The 20,186-nt window shown below is 44.7% G+C and overlaps 1 protein-coding gene across 2 annotated transcripts in view; it reads right to left on the reverse strand.

Annotated features, from left to right (window-relative positions):
• The window catches only part of WNT8B (Wnt family member 8B), an 85,539-nt gene that overhangs the window by 33,861 nt on the left and 31,492 nt on the right, over positions 1-20,186 (reverse strand). Inside the window, exons 2-5 of one of the 2 annotated variants that reach the window (XM_063961431.1) lie at positions 17,243-17,276; positions 15,763-15,901; positions 14,960-15,175; positions 8,914-9,039 (exon numbers count right to left, since the gene is read on the reverse strand). In XM_063961431.1, coding sequence (XP_063817501.1) covers positions 8,914-9,039; positions 14,960-15,175; positions 15,763-15,901; positions 17,243-17,276 — 515 coding nt within the window. The remainder of the gene's footprint in view (positions 1-8,913; positions 9,040-14,959; positions 15,176-15,762; positions 15,902-17,242; positions 17,277-20,186) is intronic. The other variant, XM_063961432.1, reaches the window with a different exon arrangement.

Below are 20,186 nucleotides of genomic sequence, written 5' to 3' on the forward strand. Positions count from 1 at the left end.
CATCTGTTTCCAGTTACAGAATTACCTGCTTCCAGCCTAGCTTCCAGCAGAGTTCAGCTTTTCTTAAACCTCTCACCACCGGTACTATTATTTCACCGCTCTCAAGCTCCATATATCCATCATATTTCATCGCTCTCAAGCTTCATTTATTATTTGGCTGGTTCCATCCAGCAATCCACTCCGTGCTAACATCAGTCTGGTTCCAGCCAGTACCCACAGCAGCCATTTTACCCACAGCAGCCCAGCTTTTCCTGGAACACCAGCTGGTACGATCCTGGGCTATCTCCATTGCTACAGTCGGGCCTGGTAAGGACTTTCCAACTAGAAGATAATAAGAACTGTCTCATACTACCAGAGCCCTGTGGCCCTTGCCACCCTGTAGTACCCAGGAACTGTATTATTTCACTGCTGATTTTATGTTTTCCTTTTATTGCTGCTGTGATACGGAGTATGTCATAATAAACATCATTGACTTTTATTCTGGTTGTCGTGGTCACGCCTTCGGGCAATTCTTCTACGTGTAACTTACATGTCTAGGGGTCTGATACAACCTCCCAGGTTCCACTACACCTCAGCCCCTACAACTGAGGCTGCCTCCCGTCAGCTCAGGCCCTCAGTTGTGACAGTAAGCACTGACCATATGAATCCAGCCGGAGACCAGGATCAAGCGGCCAGGCCGATGCAAGAACTGGCAGCCCGACTTGAACATCAGGAGGCTGCACAGGGCCACATCATCCGCTGTCTCCAGGATCTCTCTACTCGGCTGGATGGGATTCAGACAACCCTCCGTGGATCGGACGCGTCCGGTGCGTCACCCACAGTGACTCCAGCTGTAACACCACCCACCTTACCCATTTCTGCTCCACGTCTTCATCTTCCAACACCAGCAAAATTTGACGGATCTCCAAGATTCTGCAGGGGATTTCTCAACCAGTGTGAAATTAATTTTGAGCTACAACCTGGCAATTTTCCCAGTGACCGAACCAAAATTGCCTACATTATTTCTCTTCTCAGTGGCTCAGCCCTTGACTGGGCATCACCGTTATGGGAGAGATCTGATACCCTGCTGTCCTCCTATTCTGATTTTGTGTCAACATTCAGGCGTATCTTCGACGAGCCAGGCCAGGTAACTTCAGCTTCATCTGAGATTCTCCGTCTACGCCAGGGATCGCATACTGTAGGACAGTATCTTATACAGTTCCAGATCCTGGCATCCGAACTGGCATGGAACGACGAGGCCCTGTATGCTGCATTCTGGCATGGCTTATCAGAGCGTTTTAAGGATGAGTTAGCTACCAGAGACTTGCCTTCTAAGTTAGATGAGCTAATCTCACTCTGCACGAAAGTTGATTTACATTTCAGAGAAAGAGCAACTGAGCGTGGAAGATCATCTGCTCCAAAGTCTTCTGCTCCTCCTCCTCGCCAACTGTCACCATCCAAAGATGAGCCCATGCAAATTGGTCGTTCCCGTCTAACTCCTGCTGAGCGCCGAAGATGTCTCTCTGAGTCTCTTTGTCTTTACTGTGCAGCTCCGTCTCACACCATCAATGCCTGTCCCAAACGTCCAGGACTCCAGATCCTAGCTCGCCAAGGAGAGGGCCGGCTAGGAGTAATGATCTCCTCTCCATCTCCTCATGATTGTAATCTCCCAGTCTCGCTCCAAATTGCTCAACGTTACAGGAACGTCATTGCCCTCCTTGATTCCGGAGCAGCTGGGAATTTCATAACTGAAGCCTATGTTAAACGGTGGTCGTTACCCACCGAGAGACTTCCTTCGTCCATCTCCTTAACTGCCGTGGATGGCAGCAAGATTTTCGACGCAGTTATTTCTCTAAGGACTCTACCAGTTCGTCTGAGAGTGGGAGTTCTTCATTCTGAATTTATCTCTTTTCTAGTGATTCCAAGAGCCACACATCCAGTGGTTCTGGGCCTTCCATGGCTCCGTCTCCACAATCCATCAATTGACTGGACGACTACGCAAATTCTGGCATGGGGTCCCTCCTGTGCTGAGACATGTTTGTTTAAAGTATTGCCTGTTTGTTCTTCCTCCTCCAGGTCGTCTGATGTTCCACCTCCTCCATATCAAGATTTCACGGATGTGTTCAGTAAAGCTTCTGCTGATATCCTTCCTCCTCATAGAGAATGGGACTGTCCGATTGATCTCGTTCCAGGGAAGGTTCCACCTCGAGGCCGAACTTATCCGTTGTCTCTGCCTGAGACGCATTCCATGGAGGAATACATTAAAGAGAACCTAGCGAAGGGGTTCATCCGACCTTCCTCTTCTCCAGCCGGCGCAGGCTTCTTTTTCGTAAAGAAAAAAGATGGTGGTCTGCGGCCGTGCATCGACTACAGAGGTTTGAACGACATTACCATCAAGAACCGCTATCCTTTACCCCTGATTACTGAGCTCTTTGATAGAGTTAGCGGAGCAACCATCTTCACAAAGCTGGACTTGAGAGGTGCATACAATCTCATCCGGATCCGTGAGGGTGACGAGTGGAAGACCGCCTTTAACACCCGTGACGGACCTTATGAGTACCTCGTCATGCCCTTCGGATTGAGCAACGCTCCAGCTGTCTTCCAGCATTTCGTGAATGAGATCTTCAGAGGCATCTTATACCGCCATGTCGTGGTCTATCTAGATGATATCCTCATCTTTGCCAATAATCTAGAGGAACATCGTTTCTGGGTAAAGGAGGTTCTGTCCCGTCTCCGTGTCAATCATCTCTATTGCAAATTAGAGAAATGTGTCTTTGAAGTCAAATTCATTCCGTTTCTAGGTTACATTGTGTCCGGTTCCGGACTAGAGATGGATCCTGAGAAACTACAAGCAATCCAGAATTGGCCGATACCCTTAACCCTCAAAGGGGTCCAGAGGTTCTTAGGGTTCGCCAATTATTACAGAAAGTTTATACGAGACTTTTCCACCATTGTGGCACCTATCACTACATTAACCAAGAAGGGTGCTAACCCGTCCAAGTGGTCTGAAGAAGCTACGCAAGCTTTTCATCTCCTAAAACAATGGTTCATCTCTGCACCAGTTTTGAAACAGCCCGATATCGACTCTCCTTTCATCTTAGAGGTGGATGCCTCCTCCGTTGGAGTAGGAACGGTGTTATCTCAGAGGGCTAAAGATGGCCATCTACATCCTTGCAGTTTCTTCCCCCGGAAGTTCTCCCCAGCTGAGCGCAACTATGCCATTGGTGACCAGGAGTTGCTAGCCATCAAGCTCGCTCTAGAGGAGTGGAGATATCTGTTGGAGGGAGCTTCTCATTCAATCACTATACTTACTGACCACAAGAATCTTTTATATCTGAAAAGCGCACAATGTCTCAACCCTCGTCAGGCCAGATGGGCACTTTTCTTTTCCAGGTTCGACTTTAAACTCCAGTTCTGTCCGGGCTCTCAGAATCGCAAGGCAGATGCCCTTTCCCGCTCATGGGAGCAAGAAAATGAGTCAGAGTCTTCAGACAAGCTTCCTATTATTAATTTATTGGCATTCTCCACGGTAGGGATGGACTCTACGCCCCCACCAGGGAAAAGTTTTGTGAAGCCGGTGCTAAGGAAGAAGCTCATGCATTGGGCCCATGCTTCCCGTTTTGCCGGACATACAGGTATCCAAAAAACCCTGGAGTTTATCTCTAGGTCCTATTGGTGGCCAACTCTGAAAAAGGACGTCATGGAGTTTATTACATCTTGCCCAAAGTGTGCCCAACACAAAGTATCCCGCCAGTCGCCTGCAGGGCAACTGGTTCCACTATCCGTTCCTCATCGACCATGGACCCATTTGTCGATGGATTTCGTTACAGACTTACCTATGTGCAACAAGTTCAATACCATCTGGGTGGTAGTTGACCGGTTCACCAAGATGGCACACTTCATTCCTCTTACCGGTCTTCCGTCAGCTTCCAAGCTGGCCCAAGTGTTCATACAAGAGATCTTCCGACTCCACGGTCTTCCTGAAGAAATTATCTCAGATCGAGGAGTCCAATTCACAGCCAAATTCTGGCGAAGTTTATGTCAAGTCCTCCAAGTCAAACTAAAGTTTTCCACGGCTTACCATCATCAGACCAATGGTCAAACTGAGAGGGTGAATCAGGACTTGGAGGCCTTCCTCCGTATCTATGTGTCTTCCTCTCAAGATGACTGGGTTCAACTACTTCCCTGGGCCGAGTTTTGTCATAACAACCAATATCATTCCTCATCTTCTTCAACACCATTCTTCACTAACTATGGATTCCACCCTAAAGTTCCTGAATTCCAACCGCTTCCAGCAACTTCTGTTCCAGCAGTGGATATCACTTTACGTCAGTTTGCAAGCAACTGGACGAATGTACGTGCGGCTCTGCTCAAAGCATCGTTCAGGTACAAGAAGTTTGCGGATAAGAAGCGTAGAGCGGTTCCTGCTCTCAAGGTGGGTGATCGGGTGTGGTTATCCACGAAGAATTTGAGGTTAAGAGTTCCCAGCATGAAGTTTGCACCTCGCTACATCGGTCCTTTCAAAATTGAACAAGTCATCAATCCTGTTGCTTACAGACTCCAGTTACCTCCCTTCTTAAAAATACCCAGGACATTCCATGTTTCCCTGTTGAAACCGCTGATCCTGAATCGGTTTCATTCTACACTTCCTCCAGCTCCGAAAGTCCAAACTCAACGAGGCGTTGAGTATGAAGTGGCCAAGATTCTGGACTCACGTCACCGTTATGGTCAATTACAGTATCTTATTGACTGGAAGGGTTACGGCCCTGAGGAACGCTCATGGACCAATGCTTCTGATGTCCATGCTCCTGCCTTGGTCCGGAATTTCCACTCCAAGTTTCCTCAAAAGCCAAAGAAGTGTCCTGGGGCCACTCCTAAAGGAGGGGGTGCTGTCACGATCCGGGTATCTGGACGCCATTACCTACCTTTCAGATGCCTCCTAAGGCTGGCTCAGCGCTCCAAGACCGGATCTCATCTGTTATACTGATGTCCACATTCCTGCCTTCTCTCCTGTCACTCTGAGACGCTGTCACAGCGGCGCCATGTTGCATCTTGAATGGCGTCTCCCGCGGCCTCCGCCGCCGTCCCTGAGTTTCTGCATGCAGGATGTCAGAATGGCGCTTACGTCAGCCGCGGCCTCCGCTGTTGCCCGCGTGGTTCAAATGTGTACTCATCAGTCTGGCGTCTCCTGTTTACTGTGGCCGGCGCCGCCATTACTGTCTAAGTTCCCACATGGATTACAAACCAATCTTCCCTCCAAGTGTCTGCATGGGCGCAGCCATGTTGGATTCTGTCACCTGCTCAAATTCCTCCAATCCGTTGTTTGCATTGTAATCTGCATAATTGCCTAGCCAATCCCTTCCTTGCTGCAGGTATAAGTATTCTGTGACTGAGCAAGGAAGGCGTCAGTGCTTTGGTTGTCAAACCTAGTTCCAGTTTGTCTCTCTCTCCTGTGGTTGTTTTCCAGGTTCCAGTTACCATCTCCAAACTTCCACTAAAGAGACCCGCTCCAGTTTACCATCTGCGGTGCAGCCTGACTCTCCAGTCCTCTGGGACTCATCTGTTTCCAGTTACAGAATTACCTGCTTCCAGCCTAGCTTCCAGCAGAGTTCAGCTTTTCTTAAAGTGCCGGTATCATTTCTGCAGATTACCTCTCACCACCGGTACTATTATTTCACCGCTCTCAAGCTCCATATATCCATCATATTTCATCGCTCTCAAGCTTCATTTATTATTTGGCTGGTTCCATCCAGCAATCCACTCCGTGCTAACATCAGTCTGGTTCCAGCCAGTACCCACAGCAGCCATTTTACCCACAGCAGCCCAGCTTTTCCTGGAACACCAGCTGGTACGATCCTGGGCTATCTCCATTGCTACAGTCGGGCCTGGTAAGGACTTTCCAACTAGAAGATAATAAGAACTGTCTCATACTACCAGAGCCCTGTGGCCCTTGCCACCCTGGTAGTACCCAGGAACTGTATTATTTCACTGCTGATTTTATGTTTTCCTTTTATTGCTGCTGTGATACGGAGTATGTCATAATAAACATCATTGACTTTTATTCTGGTTGTCGTGGTCACGCCTTCGGGCAATTCTTCTACGTGTAACTTACATGTCTAGGGGTCTGATACAACCTCCCAGGTTCCACTACACCTCAGCCCCTACAACTGAGGCTGCCTGCCGTCAGCTCAGGCCCTCAGTTGTGACATCATGCTTTTGGCCTTAGCTTGGACCAGGCGTGTGTCAGAATTGGCGGCTTTGTCATGTAAAAGCCCATATCTGATCTTCCATATGGAAAGGGCAGAATGGAGGACTCGTCCCCAATTTCTCCCTAAGGTGGTATCATCGTTTCATTTGAACCAACCTATTGTGGTGCCTGCGGCTACTAGGGACTTGGAGGATTCCAAGTTGCTGGACGTAGTCCGGGCCCTGAAACTTTTATGTTTCCAGGACGGCTAGAGTCTGAAAAACTGACTCGCTATTTATCCTGCATGCACCCAACAAGCTGGGTGCTCCTGCTTCAAAGCAGACTATTGCTCGCTGGATCTGTAGCACGATTCAGCTTGCACATTCTGCGGCTGGACTGCCGCATCCTAAATCAGTCATAGCCCATTCCACAAGGAAGGTGGGCTCTTCTTGGGCGGCTGCCCGAGGGGTCTCGGCTTTACAACTTTGCCGAGCTGCTGCCTGGTCGGGATCAAACACGTTTGCAAAATTCTACAAGTTTGATACCCTGGCTGAGGAGGACCTTGAGTTTGCTCATTCGGTGCTGCAGAGTCATCCGCACTCTCCCGCCCATTTGGGAGCTTTGGTATAATCCCCATGGTCCATATGGAGTACCCAGCATCCACTAGGACGTCAGAGAAAATAAGAATTTACTCACCGGTAATTCTATTTCTCGTAGTCCGTAGTGGATGCTGGGAGCCCGTCCCAACTGCGGACTCTCTGCAATACATGTATATAGTTATTGCTTAACTAAAGGGTTATTGTATGAGCCATCTGTTGAGAGAGGCTCAGTTATTGTTCATACTGTTAACTGGGTATAGTTATCACGAGTTGTATGGTGTGATTGGTGTGGCTGGTATGAGTCTTACCCTGGATTCCAAATCCTTTCCTAGTAATGTCAGCTCTTCCGGGCACAGTTTCCCTAACTGAGGTCTGGAGGAGGGGCATAGAGGGAGGAGCCAGTGCACACCAGATATAGTACCTAATCTTTCTTTTAAGAGTGCCCAGTCTTCTGCGGAGCCCGTCTATACCCCATGGTCCTTACGGAGTACCCAGCATCCACTACGGACTACGAGAAATAGAATTACCGGTGAGTAAATTCTTATTTTTTCATGCACTTCACAGTTTGTCTTATGAAATATCTCCATGATTCAACAATTTTATGTTAGCAAAGCCCCAAAGGCTATATCACTTGCTCTCAAGACAATATTGTATACAGTCTTGTGAATTGTAGTCCAACTTGCATCTCCTTTCCTTTTGAATATGTACATAAGCTGTGCAACCAAACACTCTTAAGTGACTTATGTCAGGTTTCTTACCTGTCTGCATTTCAATCAGTATTTCCCAACAGTGGGTGAATTGTTCTTTAGATAAACCATCGTTTGATATGTCCCAGCCAAAAAAAAATATTTTCAAGTCCGGCATCATTCAGCATTGCACGGGTTCTTTCCACTATAGTTTGATACTCGTCTTGAGGAAGTCTCCGTTGCTAGGAGACGAAACGCGTTGACGCCCCTTTTCTACGAGTTCATCATTGGACACCCGTTATTTGGCAGACAGGCTCTTTACCATCTCGGCTCCCGACACCCCGTTCGGTGTACATACTACAGCCAAGTAACCTCTAGGAACCGCACCGCACCTCCGCTGTGAGGTAAAAAGTTATTTCAGCTACTCACGGCATTTTGTTATTTGGAAACTGCTGCGGCTATGGATATGAACGGATCTCCGCAGTGAGACCACTATAACACCAGCCATCAGTGGATGTGCTTTTCCATACTGCTACCATCAGCTGAATAAATTACGTCCCTTGTGGGGAAGTTCCTATTATAACACCATCTTATGATCAATTGACGGCTTCTCTAACAGAGGTCAGAGCATTCTAGCAAGTTTGCTTTCCAATTATTACTGAGGCATCAACCAAAAATCTTCATCTCTACCTCGTGCATTTGCACACAGGACCCTGTGATAAACTCCAGGAACCAGCACGGGGGTAATTATTATTGTTTTTGCCTCTAATAACTTTTTTATTAGCTAATGCGGAGCCTTCTGTGGACAGTCCATATGATTTTACACTGGGACGCCAGTGATAGAATCAATTGACATTCTTTGCTAGAGAGCTTCTCTCTCAAGATAACCATTTTTGCACTTTAGATATATTGTATACTTTTGTAACAGCACGTTTACAATTATAGATACAGTGTTTCTGCTTACATATATTAGAGGTAGTAACCTCTGAATTTTTAAACTGCTAATCTTCTATGTATTGTTTGGTTTATGTGTCTATGTGGTATTTAACTGTTTGATAAAATATTTTCTTTTTAAAAGGTCAAGCCTCATTGAGTCAATTATTCTCCATGCTAGACTGCATTTAATTAATTAATCAATTGATTTTAAGTGATTTTTGGAGCGCAGAGCATTCCTTTTGTTTGTGTTATAGTTTGATTTGCACAGTTTTCTCCTGACGTATACAACATGGTTAGCTGAGGTTTGATCCTATATTTTCTCATGAAGTCCAAAAAACATATTGGTACTCTACTGCTATGTTCAAAGCTGACTCACAAGTTCCACCACTTGTTGAAAGCACCTAGTTGATATATATATTTTTAGAGTAATAGTCCATCCAGTGTTCATTATGAAGGACTATGTATTTCTCAATAAAGATCAATGTTCCCTATTACAAGATCTAAAAAGCCCTTTCCCATTTCTTACCAAGTTGTCCATTTCTGGAGTCATCACAACCACAATTATCGAAGTCTCCCAGGCTGCAGTTCCGTGTCAGTGTGTACATTACTCCAGCTGAGCTTATGGCATGGACAAAAGCAGTTTCCCGGTTTGCTGTAACACAGAAATTAAAATGTATTTTTATTCTCTATATTTGACAGAGTTTTAGTTATTTTCTGTTACAATCTAATAGAATGTCAAAATTTACGCTTTTTTGGTTATTTTGAGTGGCACGTATCTTAAGATATATGCAATTTAAAATAGTATAGTATAAAGCTGTTGCATCAAGATATGCTTTAAACTGGTGTATAAAATATGTATAAAAAATCTAAATAAATCAAATTTGCAGCATATGCCACTAGCCCAAAGTGAAAATTGTGCCTGGGTTTATAGCCTTGCTTGGTTAAAGCTACTGCAGCAGAGCTGTATTAAGAGTGGGGGGAGGGGGGGGGGGGGGCACAGGGGGTGAGTACCCCAGGGCACCCTTTACTCAGGGGCCCATCTGGCCAGAGCTGAGTCCACTCAGCTGCCCTCTGCTGCCTGCACACAGTCCTCATTCTGCACAAAGGGTTACACAGTTTGCTACAGCAGTAGAAGCTGCCTGGTTTGCAGGGACCACACCTCCACCTGGTCCTAGCATCACTGAGGAGAGGCAGAGCCTCACTGAGGAGAGACAGAGATGGATTGGCGGACTGAACTGGAGACTTTACAGACTTCTGACTGCAGCTGCTGCAGTGATAAGAAGTGCAGAAGCCAAGTCAAGCATGCAGGGTAGTCGGGACTCAGGAGAGGTGATCTTTCTAGATGTTCCTCTTCTATACTCTCTCTCGTGTTCTCTTTTATCCTCACAGTAGTAAGTGGAGAAGAGCTCACTGGGCAGGGGGGCCCAGATGCAGAAATGTATACACTGCCAAGAGAAGTTAATCCTCACTGCCCCGTGTACAAAATGTAACAATTATTTTACTAATGTTCCTAATTGTCAAACTGGAGGATAGTATCATGGGTTGTTGTTGTTGTTTACATATAGTGCGACTAACTACATTTAATAATAATACTTTTTCTGATTTATTATAGAAAGGTCCCTGTAGTGTATACTGGTCACTAGAAGGGTCCGTGTAATGTATATCAGTCACTAGAATGGACTCTGTAGTGTATATTGGTCACTAGAATGGTCTCTGTAGTGTATATCGGTCACTACAATGGTTCCTATAGTGTATACTGGTCACTAGAATGGTTCCTGTAGTGTAATACCTGTCACTAGAATGGTCCCCGTAGTGTAATACCTGTCACTAGAATGGTCCCTGCAGTGAATACTGGCCTTATAATGGTCCCTGTAGTGTCACTAGAATGGTCCCTATAGTGTATACTGGTCACTAGAATGGTTCCTGTAGTATAATACTGGTCACTAGAATGGTCCCTGTAGTGGAATACCGGTCACTAGTATGAGTCTGTATTGTAATACCTGTCAATAGAATGGTCCCTGTAGTGAATACCGGTCACTGGAATAGTTACTGTAGTGGAATACTGGTAACTAGAATGGTTCCTGTAGTGCATTACCTCACTAGAATGGTCCCTGTAGTGGATACTGGCCTTAGAATGGTCCCTGTAGTGTATACCGGTCACTAGAATGGCCCCTGTAGTGAATACTGGCCTTAGAATGGTCCCTGTAGTGTATACCGGTCACTAGAATGGTCCCTGTAGTGAATACTGGCCTTAGAATGGTCCCTGTAGTGTATACCGGTCACTAGAATGGTCCCTGTAGCGAATGCTGGTCACCAGAATGGTCCATGTAGTGTATACTGGTCACTAGAATGGTCCCTGTAGCGAATGCTAGTCACTAGAATGGTCCCTGTAGCGAATGCTGGTCACTAGAATGGTCCCTGTAGTGTATACCGGTCACTAAAATGGTCCCTGTAGCGAATGCTGGTCACCAGAATGGTCCCTGTAGTGTATACCAAAGTGCCCGCCCCATGCTACGGGTTCCTTGTCACTTCGGCAGTCTAGCATGTCATACGTTTTGCAGGGGTGATCTCTTACTGTTGTTGCTTCCCCTATTCTCATTAGTTGTGACCAGAGCAGACTATGGGGGGGGGGGGGGGGGGGGGAGCTCATGGGGCTTGTGAGTTGCTATTGCGACGGTGTGTAAACTCCAACAATGGCACCTAGCCTCGCCCTTCTTTGCAGCCCCTTCTAGTGCCGGACTCACTGCCTGTGGGGCTGCAAACAAAGTTCTGCGACTCCAGCGGTACCATAAGTGCTGCATACAGTGCCTTAAGATGTACGAGGATAATTGGATTCCATTGAGTGCTGGTTTTATGTGGAGGGCTATGCTTTACTATAAATATTTTTTTTTTTTTTTAACATTGCAAAGAACCGTGCTGATGATCACCATTATCCACGTATCTTATACCAGGGGACAAGTACTCACAAAAAATACTCCATTTGAATGGTGTAATTGGAAATATGGCTTATTAAGAATAGTTTTGCACAGACGCATGTTTGCCCACCCTTACTTTACTTGAGTTACATACAGTGCTATAGTACACAGAGGGCCCGATTAAGAGATATACACAAACCCAATGGTTTATTTACATACATCTCCTATGTACGTAACAGTTGCAGTGCCCCCTAAGCCGCAGCATGATTGACATGTTTCATCCACTTAGGGGGTGTGAAAGGGGCGGACGTGGCCAGCTTTCCAGAAGATAGATGGGGGGGGGGTTGTCACAATTTTCTGGTTGTACCGAGGCCAGTGGCTACATCCTAAGACACAGCTTCGCTGGCACCGGCAGTGTGAATATAATGCCTCCTGCAGCATTAGCATATTTTAGCACAGCTGCTGCATACTAAAACACAGCTGCTGTGCTTCTGCGTCCATCTCTGAATCAAGCCCAGCACATATAAACATACATGTTGTGTTGTATGTAATATATGTGCTGGCTGGTTACCCTGGGGATCGGCAGCCACCACTGCAGTTGGGAACACACATCGTATAGAAAAAAATCTGTGTCTGTGCTTTGCTTGAACATTTTCAAGTACATGGTGGTTTAGGAGCACATTCTAGTTCATGGCAGGGGATGCCAAATTAACTGTTCACCAAAATCTTTGTATTGTGTGCACATATTACAAATAGTACATACAGTATATTAAGCCTACAAAGAAGGGCAGAACTGAAGTTTGTGTGCGGCTGCTACAGTGCATTGCCGGGTCACCCCGATGGTCAATAACAATACATCAGCTTCTATCAGGATTATAAGGGGCTTGTGCATAATTCCCCCTCTGCACTTATCTATGTAGATGTGCAGGGGAGAAATAAAAAAGTTTTGCTGAATACGTCTTAGTAAGTTTAACATTTTTCATCGTAGTTTACAACCATTAAAAAAACAAAAGTATAGTTCAGCAGTTTGGGAAATAATGCAATTGTACTGTATTCACTGTACAGTTATTGTGATAGTAATGTAAACCAAAAAATATTACAGATTTATAACTGCCAATATGTAGAATAGTAATCAAATAAATTGGGACACATTTGACTGTACCCACTATTTGGCTTGACACATCTTACCTACACCCTGAACAGCAGGACAAGACCCTTGAAACACCTGGATGGTGCAGACCACAAAGAGTACACTCTGAGAGTTGAGAATCCATAGACATTACAGGGATGTAGAGATGCAAGCTGAACACAAACTGAAGAATGTAATATAGTTTGTTTCAAGCTCGACTCATGGTTACCCTTTGTTTCCTCTTACTCCTGTAAGCTTTGTACTTGTGTGAACATCTTCAAGATCACTGTAGATATTATTTGTAGGGGCGATTGATGACTATTTTTGTTGGTTGTAACAAAGAAATTATTAGAAGCCAAGAAAACTCCATCAAATAAATTCCTCGTTAGTGGCTGAACATAGGAATATCAGGACATTTCCTTCTCTGTGCACTAGTTCAGTGGTCACAAGATGTGCAGTAACTAAATTAACCATTAGTAGGGTATCCTAGTAGCCATTTACCTGGAACCTCAAGTTTGGGAATAACCACACCTGAGAAACAAAAAGCATTATCTTCCCTTGTGCCAGAGTCTACTGCGCATGCGCGCGTCTCGGGAGACATGATGCCTGCCATGTTCCAGAGACCAATTTTACTACTGCGCATGCTCAGCGGCCATTTTGGGTGTGATTTTTGCATCGGCTGCAGCGCACGACACAGGACTCCAGAAAGGTATTAGAAAACATGTGCGCACCGTGGCCCCCCCTTGACCCAGGGCCCCATGTGCAACGCACACATTGCACCCATTATAGAAACGCCAATGGTAGGCAGTATATAAATAGCTGGTGGTAATAAATAATCAGTACTTGCTGTGAAGCAAAGTTGCTTCTAGTTGTAGGATAAACCAAAGCTGACATGTCTATATAATGTTTCCAAAGAACATTTGGACATGGAAGAATCCTGCTCAATTTACCAGGGAATGGAATACAGGTGCATACACACTTAGCGCTATACAGGTATATTCAATTGATGTCGGATCCTTTCCAATGGAAAGAATCCGACATTTTAGTATTCAATGATTTGGCCTTTCCCGACAATACCAATCCGACTTTTTTTAAAGTCGGATTGACATTGTCGGAAATGGGGCTAAAACCTGATTGATTTGGCCGCGATTCTGACAAAACACGTGGATCCGCGGCTATTCCGACGCTTGTCGGAAAAACGGCAGCCCAGTTGAATAGGTCGAAACAGTTTCCGACCTAAAAAAGTTGGAAACTGCCGTCTTTCCGACAAGACGGCAGTTCCGACTACAATTGAATATACCCCATAGTAAACTATATCACTCGTTTTCCCCCTCCTGAGCGTGTAGTTTGCTATATTGCCTAGTGTGTATGCAGTGGAAGACAAGCGATGCGCGGCCCTGCGGGTTGTTAATGACCCCCGGTCTCTGCCATGCATGCAGCTAATTTTGGACTCACCATCCAAAGCTGCATGCTCCAGCCTACCGCAGCATGACATCACTGTGCAATATCGCACAGAGTGTATGCCTGCCATCGCAAGCACAAAATGCGTCCTGGGAAAAAAAAAAGCTTGCAGAGATGGCTGTATTGCAAGGTACATCCAGCCCAGGCTGCCCAGCAAGAGAAGAAATTACATCTGATATATTCCTGGAGAAAATGGTAGTATGAATGCTTGGTTTATGCCAGGAGATCAGACGATCAACGTGATTATAGTAAATGCTAGAAATACAGTACACAAGTCATACATAAATAGTACATGTCTGGACAATTATATTAATAACTTTGCATTTACCATGTAATAATATGTTAAAACAAGAAGCAAAGAAAAGGAAAATACTGATTACATTCGGATCAATGCACATATCCATAGCCTTCCCCTTTAAATGATCAAATAGGAATCTGCTTTATTGGTAGGGAATAATTACAAATATCAGTGTAAGAATAGATTTCAGCATTCACTTTATCATAGTATGAGTGAGGGTTTCAGACACATTCAGCCAATCAGAAGCGGCAATGATTTCATCATCAAAAGTTCACATTTTGCAACAGGGGTGCAAGTGGTCGATCTCCAAAGAACACATTTGCGTGGTAGGCACGTGATGCATATTGTGCAATAGGCCATTATTATACGTTTACCGCATTTAAGTGCCTTCTCCAAACACTGGTCAGTCTCACTCAGCAGAAGATGACCTATGCACAAAATGTGTCCAAGTCACCATAGATAGGTATGTTAATTGAGACAGAAAATTTTTTGAAAGCAAATTGTGTTTGCATCCAAATCTACAAAAGTCCCGAAATGTGGGAAGAATTGGTCTGCGTGTGATTATTGTATATTTATTGTTCCTCATGCATTGTGGTGCTTTGTAGAATTCTAACTTTCTGAGAGGTAGAGTTAAGAAGCAGATCAGGTTTAAAATACTGATAAAGAAAAAAATATCTGCCAAAGCACCATGTGAAGGATTAGGCTCTGCAAAAAGACCAGCATCTGTGGAGTTGGTCCTATTACAAAAAATACATATAAAGACTCTAACCTGGAGAAATGAATCCGGTGGAAAGAGAGGTTCCAGGTGGTGGGTAGTTCGGTGGAAATGGAATCTGGAGACGAGATAAGAAAGTCCGGTTGTATTGAGATTCCAGTCTAGAGAAGAGGATCCTGTTGAAATGAATGCTCCAGACTGGAGAAGTAGGCCCAGTTTCATATAGGCTGCTGCCTGTGGTAGAAGATCCTGTAGAATGGGAATTCCAGTCTGGAAAAGAGGATACTTGGGAAATTGAGGTTTTTTATTTTAACCCCAGTCAATTTATTTTGAACCTAGCTGGAAATTTGTTAATGAAGACTTCTTTATTTTGAAAAGTAACAAAAAAGAGTTATGCCATCAGGATGAAGGAAAGTCCAGCTGATTAGAAGATATATCTCTTGTAGAACCTTTGAGTAGAAATTGCAACCCACCACCATGAAAAAAAGCAACCAAAACAAAAATAGCCAAATAACCAAAATAGATTTTAGGGAATATTCAAAAAATGACTCTCCAGAACCTGCCAATAAGCAAAATCTTAAACCAGCTTGGAGTGTCAAACATGTTTGAAAAGCTTTTTTTTGTGGTTTAAAAATGATTGTCTCCAAGGAACAAGGGTATACATATATAAGTAGGAATACATCAGAAAACGCCCAGTGAAGAAGAAATATCTAAACCAGAGAAGTTTGTTTTGGGAAATTGATACTGAGATGCTCTTATACTGTAGATAACCATGTTCAAAGAGGAAACTATATCAATTTGCTAAAATAAGCTTCACAATCCAGAGGAGCTACAAACAATTTATAAAAGCCTCTTACCACTGCGCAGTCCACTATGGCTGGAGAGTTGCAGTGTTCTCTCAGGACAGTTCCACCGATCCCAGGCAAACTGGTACTTACACTCCTCAATACCACTCTGTGCTCCAGCCGCCACACTGCTTGAGTAAATAAGATAAGCCTGTAAGAAAAGGGAAAGAGGAGATTAAATCATGTCATGTAAAACATGTATACATATAATTTGGAATAGTGGATTGTTGCGTAATCAATACTTAAAATGGATTTTTAAACAAGGCTCTGATTCAGAGGTAGGTGCTAACTGCACTGTACAGAGTAAAAAAAATATGCAAGAGACGCCGGATACGTCTGTAGTTAAGTCAACCAGTGTAACCTTCTGTGATCCGCTGCTGAATCCAGTCAACTGCATAACTATTGGACATCTGAGTAACACTAGAGTTTCTCATTTGCAACATTTTGCAACATGCATCACTAGTGACTAGGATGTTGGTAGCAACCTGCGGGAGTGCACATATCAAGGGTACAAACTAGACAATGTACCCGATATGTCGATTGGGCGACATATTGTCTAATGCAGGCCTCTCCAACCTGTGGCTCTTCAGCTGTTGTGAAACTACAAGTCCCAGCATGCCCTGCTACAATTTTGCTATTAGGAAATGCTAAAACTGTGGCAGAGCATGCTGGGATGTGTAGTTTCTCAACAGCTGGAGAGCCACAGGTTGGTCAGGCCTGGTCAAATGTGCACCCAGCTTTAGTTTCTAAACAGTGGAAAGAAACACTTGGAAACAGTATACTAAACAGAGCTCTACCTATAGTACAGTCATTGGCTTTCTACGAGTGCAATATGTGTGATATACATGGGCCCCTGGGTTTAGGGGGGCCACACTGCACACATAGCACCCATGTTTTATTACTTAACCTTCCTGAGTCCCGCGACGCTGCCACATCAAATTCAATGGCAAAATAGCCATCGCGCATAAGCAGTGGTGATTAGTCTCCAGAACTTAGTGGGTGCCATGTTTCCGTAGACCTGCGCATGCGCAGTACACTCTGGCAAAATACCAGAGTCTACTGCACCGTGGAGAGGAAAGGGCCAACCTAGAGTCTGCACATGGGCCCCCATTGCTGTTAAAATGCCCCTGAGTACAATAATCAAATATCTAGCCTAGAGGTAACGTCCTGCACTCCAGCCGCAATATAATTATACATCTCAGCATGTCATGTCACAGTTGTATCATGCTTTAACAGCAAAACTGTGGCAGGATATGCTGCAATGTGTAGTTCTACATTAGCTGGGATTCTGCATGTTGCCTAGCCCTGAGCTAGCCCAAGAGGGCATTTTCTATAAAGATTGAAATACTGTACATATTTCATGTCTAACAGTACTACAGTAGTTACAATACAAGACAAATCCATAACCCTGCTGCACACTATAAATGAGATCGCACACAAGCCAGAAATCAATTTACTAAGTCTACGTGCAGATCAAAGGAATGTCTCTTACCTTGGGGCCGGTCATCAGAAAATTGTTCACCGACCTGCAAGAGACAGAGCAAGCCATTAATTGAAAGAAACAAACTCCAGCTTTACCATTCAGCCAGGACATGCCAGAAATTCTTCTTTCGCTTGTCATATTTAGACAAAAAGCCCAACATTCTTTAATTTCATCGAGGCAAAATATAAATTAATTGCAAAAACATAGATAAATAAGCCATCACTCCATAAATGTATAGCAATACTTGTCAGGTCAGAAGAATGGAAGCCATCATAGGTAACAACAAAGGCCATTTCGGTGTTCAGAGACACCTTTCTTTAATCAAGGATGAAACAAGAATATTAAATAGGTGGGCAGAGAAATAACCACTTCACAGGAGACAAAATACAACTTCAGTACAGGGTATACAATATGGGTAGGTATCGAGAGAATGCCAGCAGGGGGTGGGTGGGGGGGGGGGGGGGCGAGCGCAACAGAGCCCCTTGTGGGCTCGGTGCCTTGCTACGCTCTCCACAGGTTCTCTTCCCACTCTATGCGTGTCTTGGACCCACGAGTAGGAATAGTCCCTGTTAGCATGCCGACTGACTGGCTGGCCTGAGATCGGGATTCCAGTATCGGTATAGTGACCGGCAGGATCCCAACCGCCAGTCACATGACTACATCCCATAAAATACATGTATGAAGTGACTCTTGCATTGCATCAGGCAACACATTTTGTCAGTAGTGACTTTGAGCTCTATGATGAAGTGCATTAGGCCACACCTCTTATGCATTTAATAAGTAATGACTATGAACCCTCTGATGAAGTGACTACTGATGAAATGTTTAAGGGACAGTGTGTTTAAGATTTCAGTCAACATGTATGAAGTGAGTCTGAAATGATAGTAGCCTGGGTACCTACATTATTCTCCTCTCCCCATTACATACAATAGAATTAGCCAGGCAGCAACAATTGTCTATTTTTGTACTGATGAAGCAATAGTTCTATTATTTGCAAAACTGTTAACTTTTAGTTCCGTTACACCTGTTTATTATTTCTACACTTCTAGTTATTGCCTCTGTTCAGAAAAATCTATAATAGGTGCAGGGTATGCGGTCCAGGGGAGCCCACGCTCCTCACCCTGCACCCTTCTGAAGTCCCACGGCAGCCGCTGTTGCAGTCATAAATCACTGGGAAAATGCTGTAGCAGACTTTTTTTTTAAGTGATTTGCACCTGCGCAGTATATATGTCCCTGGGAATAAGGAGCGAGCGCCATTTTCCCGGAGACCCACACATGTGCAGTAGACTCTGGTACAGCCACTGACAGGGATGAGGGGGACCTCACAGAGCCTGCACATGGGCCCCCTCTCTTAATCCAGTCTGCACACGGGCCCCCTCTTTTAATCCGCCCCTGAATACTTGCTTGCAAACTTTCCAGCTGGCAGCAATTGCATCTATGTGTTTATTTTTAAGCATCTATCACACAGCTGAACTAAAATATAAAACAGAACATAAGATAAGACCACCTGATCACGGTTGCAGGAGCATTATAAGCTGTTTATCGGCTAACCCTCCCACATTGGTCCTGCATACACACCTACAGTATACAATCTTCAGACCATTCAGCCGATATCAGGTTATCGGGCCAACGATGGTATAGGTGTGTACCCAGCTTTACACTGATGCATAGCTTTTTGAAATAGCTATTATTCCTAAGGTTTACAGGGGTGTGGTTCATCAAATCGACAGTGTCTAGGTCGACAATGTTTAGGTCGACCACTATAGGTCGACATGGATGGAAGGTCGACAGGGTTTCTAGGTCGACATGTGCTAGGTCGACAGGTCTAAAGGTCGACATGAGGATTTTTTATTTTTTGGTGTCGTTTTCTTCGTAGAGTGACCGGGATCCCAAATTAGTGCACCGCGTCCCCTCGCATGGCTCGCTTCGCTCGCCATGCTTCGGGCATGGTGCCTTCGCTCCGCTACTGCTTCGCTCGGCACACTTTACCGTTCCAATCGTAGTCCACGTGGATCGTTAAGTATAAAAAAATTCAAAAAAAGAAAAAAATTTGAAAAACTCATGTCGACCTTTAGACCTGTCGACCAAGCACATGTCGACCTAGAAACCCTGTCGACCTAGTGACTGTCGACCTATAGTGGTCGACCTAAACATTGTCGACCTAGACACTGTCGATCTTCAGACCGGATCCCGGTTTACAGATTGTAAAACCACCCAAGCAATGCTAACCTGGAACCATGACTAAGGCATGACTACGCTGAATGTAACAATGTGTCTATTCTGGCTTTATGCCAGAGTCTACTAGTTGCCGGAGAGGAGGGCGTCTGCAATGGAGGCTGCACGTGGGTCCCCACCTCTCTTGAAACGCACCTGGTAAAGATTATTATACATTGACATACAGTATTTCACTGGTTGCTGCTCTTTTATGTTATAGATGGTGCAATGCAAGTCTTTGCTCTTCTATACGTTCTTGTTTGTTTTGTATTATGCCTGGGTTTTAGAGTACTTACAGATGTAGCCGGGCTAAGCGTAACCACGATGTGCACGCATGGGCACACGAATCGTGAGTGTGACTAGTAGTACCCGGCTGTGACTATTCGCACCGTGATTGCTTCATGTAAAGTCTATGGATTGCGGGTGTGAATATACACATGTGCCCGATAACGTGCGCTCACAATGTGGCTAATGAGTCGCAGGTGTGACTAGTCACAGCCAAGCTGAGCTTGGCTAAATCTGTATCACAAGTTTTGGATGAACAGAAAAATGTGAAATTGTGGGAAGTTTCTTCACAAAGCAATATATACGAAAAAACAGTAAATGCAGAACCACATCAACCCTCTTCGTAGTTGTATAATTATAATAATAGTTACATCGATATATAGATAGATAGATAGATAGATAGATAGATAGATAGATAGATAGATAGATAGAAGTGAAACAGTATGTATGTTTG

Source organism: Pseudophryne corroboree, chromosome 3 (assembly GCF_028390025.1).
Source record: "Pseudophryne corroboree isolate aPseCor3 chromosome 3, aPseCor3.hap2, whole genome shotgun sequence".
NCBI classification, from domain to species: Eukaryota; Metazoa; Chordata; class Amphibia; order Anura; family Myobatrachidae; genus Pseudophryne; species Pseudophryne corroboree.